We start from the raw sequence: 3307 nt of genomic DNA, 5'->3' as shown, positions 1-3307 counted from the left end.
AAACCAAACCAAACCAAACCAAACCAAACCAAACCAAACCAAACCAACTCCCTAATCCCAAAAAACAGAGCAGACTCTATTATATACTAAGGGTAGTTCATATTCATTTGAAAATAGTAGTTTTTCTGTCTGAGAGGAGCACAAATACGAAGTATTGAATAGTGTAATGAAAAGAACCAGAACTGATACATAAAACAAAAAATGTTTGGAAAGGGTTTGAGCTTTTAGATGAAAATAAATATGAAGATATCAGAGCTAGTACACCAAACAAGGAAATTTCAGTTATAACTCAGCCAAAATTACACTTAAACCACTGGAGAATAGTAATAGAATATAAATATCTTCATGACTTTTATCATCATAGGACACAATCCCAACCATCTGACTTACATAAACAAGACAAGTTGAACACAACCAAAAGGAAAAAAATAATCTAGTTCTGATTCTCAGATGAATCAAGTTAGAATATATTGGATTTTAAGTGGTTATAATAAATAATCTCAAAGAAATAAAAGAAAACGTGTTTACAGTGCATAAAACTCTCAAGAAAAAAAATGCAAACTCAGTAGAAAAACAGAAACAATGAAGAAGGCCAGAATTGAATTGATAAAACTGTTGACATTCTTCATGTGATGATTCTTCTGCTTCCACTATCAATTCAATTTAGTTCTAGCATACAAAAGGATTGTATCCTATGGTGATATTAAGCTATGAAGATACTTATATTCTGTTACTATTCTCCAGTGGTTATAATTTTGTTATAGTATAATATTTGCTAAGTTTGAACTGAAAATTACTTGTTTGGTGAACTAGTTCTGGTATATTTATAACCTTTTCTTATCAATGCGCAACAATGTATGCTCTTTACAGATAAGGACAAAATCTTCCTTAGTATTTGAATCTGTAATACCTTTTCCTTACAGTGCCTGTCATGTATAAGTGTTCAAAATGTCTGCTATTCAAGTTGTCTTAAAACAAGATTTATAAAGAGACAAATCAATCATATAAACAAAATTTCTGGTTTATCATGCCTTATGAAAAAACTTTGGTTATCCTTTTTTGGTGCTTGCAAAGAGATGCAATGGATTAAATTTATACTAGAACGACTCTATTCATTTAGTATTATACAATTTATTGACAACTACTGTAATCTTATTCCTGGGTCACTATAATATTATTACTTTATTTTAAAGGTAGGGTTTATATAAAATTTCTATTGTATCAATTCTGAATTGAAATTTTCATTCTTTATATTTCATAAGTATACGAAATATAAAGCTGCAAATGATTCCATCTAAAATAATCTAAATTATTGCCTAATTTTTAAAGTAGAGATACATATATGAGAATAAGTTGATATTTTTATTTCAATTCATCTGCCTTACATATGAAATGGCAAAAACAAAGAAGTCTCCACAAAATTAAACATATTGATATTTCACATGTTTGGAATAAAAACTTACTCCCATATTTAGGACAGTTGATGAGTCAATATATTGTTGTTTGGTGCTAGAATTAATAATAATAAAATAATTCTAATAATTTTTGATACATATATCAAATATATATATATATATATATATATATATATATATATATATATATATATATATATATTTGTGAATATTTTTTTCTTGTTAGATTTTTGAAGTCTAGGCTTGCCTGGAACTCACTATGTAACTTAGGCTGCTTTCAAGTTTTAGCAATTTTTTTGTCTTGGTCACCATGTGCTGAAATTACAGGTGCAAAGCCACCATGCCTGGCTTGGATTTTTTTTAAATGTTTGGCTTTAAAGTTTGATTAGGCTTGATAATTTCAGGGTCAAGGTTAGATATACATAGCTCACACTACTTTCTATAAACTTCACTAGGACATTGAGTTTTATTAGGATTTCCTCTATAAAAAAAATATATTACAAAACATAATATAGGTCCCATAATTTAAGGAAGAGAGCAACTATTACTTACCCCTTGAGAATGAAGGTATTCAACTGTCTTGGTTATTACATACAGCACATTACTAGCTTCCTGCTCTGAGAAACATTTCTTTTTGAGAATACGATCCAGAAGTTCTCCTCCTTTCATCAAGTCCGTAACAAGGTAAACATATTTCCCATCATCAAAGACCTAAAAATGAATGTGTTTTAAAGTTTTATTACTTACAGTTATTATCCTAATTTCTGTAAGTTATATTTAATTTGCTCTGTTAGTATAACTTCTAGAATCAAAGTACACATAATAACTTCTTTCTTGTTAATGTAGTACAGACTGTACTACAGGATGAATTAAATAAATTATCTGTTACTCAATTCTGTAAGTTCACATCAAACATGGAGTTTGATAATATGGAGTTTTTGAGGTTGAAGGTTAGAGTTCTATCAAACCACATAAATAAGAGAGTAAAATTCTGTGCCTTTCAAATATCATATATATTGTATTTTCATTACATTACGAGTACTTCTTCAATAGTAACAATATTTGTGATAGTAAACACAGCATTTATTAGTTCATTGATAAGTATGGTATCATAAACAAATGTTGAATTCAAATAGTATATTATAAGAAATAGATAAAAGCATTTATACTTAGTATAGGACATATTTTTATATATACATATAAGTGTGCCCACACACACAGATTTATATATATACACACACAAACTACTCTTTAAATATAATAAATCAAATTATATCATATTACCTAAAACAGATTGATCAAGATGATGGTTGCTATTTTGAATATTTACAAAACTGAGCCTATTTTCTGATGCAAAAGTCATCATTCACTGATACACATCAATGTATATATTAAAATTTTATTTTATACAACTATAGGCTAATACTATTTTATTCAAGGAATGATCCATGATTCTACAGTCTATTCTTTATAATCAAGAAAGTAAATTTTCCAGAATCAATTTCCTTTATATTTATAGGAGTAAAAAAAAAAGTTTCTAGTTGCAATATTGCTGGATTAGTAGGATATTCTTTTATCAATAATCATTGTTCTTTACTGAAATCCTTAAGAAAAGAACATGTATAGAATTACTGGAGAAGGAAAGCAGCAAGTTGAGCTTTGAGGGCACAGCTATAAAGGTCTAGTCCATAACTTAATTAATTTAGTTGACAGATTTTTAAATACTTACCTCCTTTAAAGAGATAATGTTGGGATGTTGTCCATAGCGCATCAGAATTTCAATTTCTTCTGAGGGGTCTCTCTTATTTTTATCAATAACCTAAGAAACAAATGGACAAAATTTTCCAAAACAATCAACTGATTTTCTTTATCTAAGTAGAAAGAAATATTTT

The 3307-nt window shown here is 28.1% G+C and overlaps 1 protein-coding gene across 1 annotated transcript in view; it reads right to left on the bottom strand.

Annotated features, from left to right (window-relative positions):
• Positions 1–3307, bottom strand: part of Rps6ka6 (ribosomal protein S6 kinase A6) — a 141232-nt gene that overhangs the window by 15192 nt on the left and 122733 nt on the right. The window contains exons 19-20 of the mRNA XM_028780492.1: positions 3145–3234; positions 1968–2126 (exon numbers count right to left, since the gene is read on the bottom strand). Of these exons, the coding sequence (XP_028636325.1) occupies positions 1968–2126; positions 3145–3234 (249 nt within the window). The remainder of the gene's footprint in view (positions 1–1967; positions 2127–3144; positions 3235–3307) is intronic.

This window comes from Grammomys surdaster, unplaced genomic scaffold (assembly GCF_004785775.1).
Source record: "Grammomys surdaster isolate TR1022 unplaced genomic scaffold, NIH_TR_1.0 61, whole genome shotgun sequence".
NCBI lineage: Eukaryota > Metazoa > Chordata > Mammalia > Rodentia > Muridae > Grammomys > Grammomys surdaster.
This window is presented reverse-complemented; position numbering and strand designations above follow the sequence as displayed.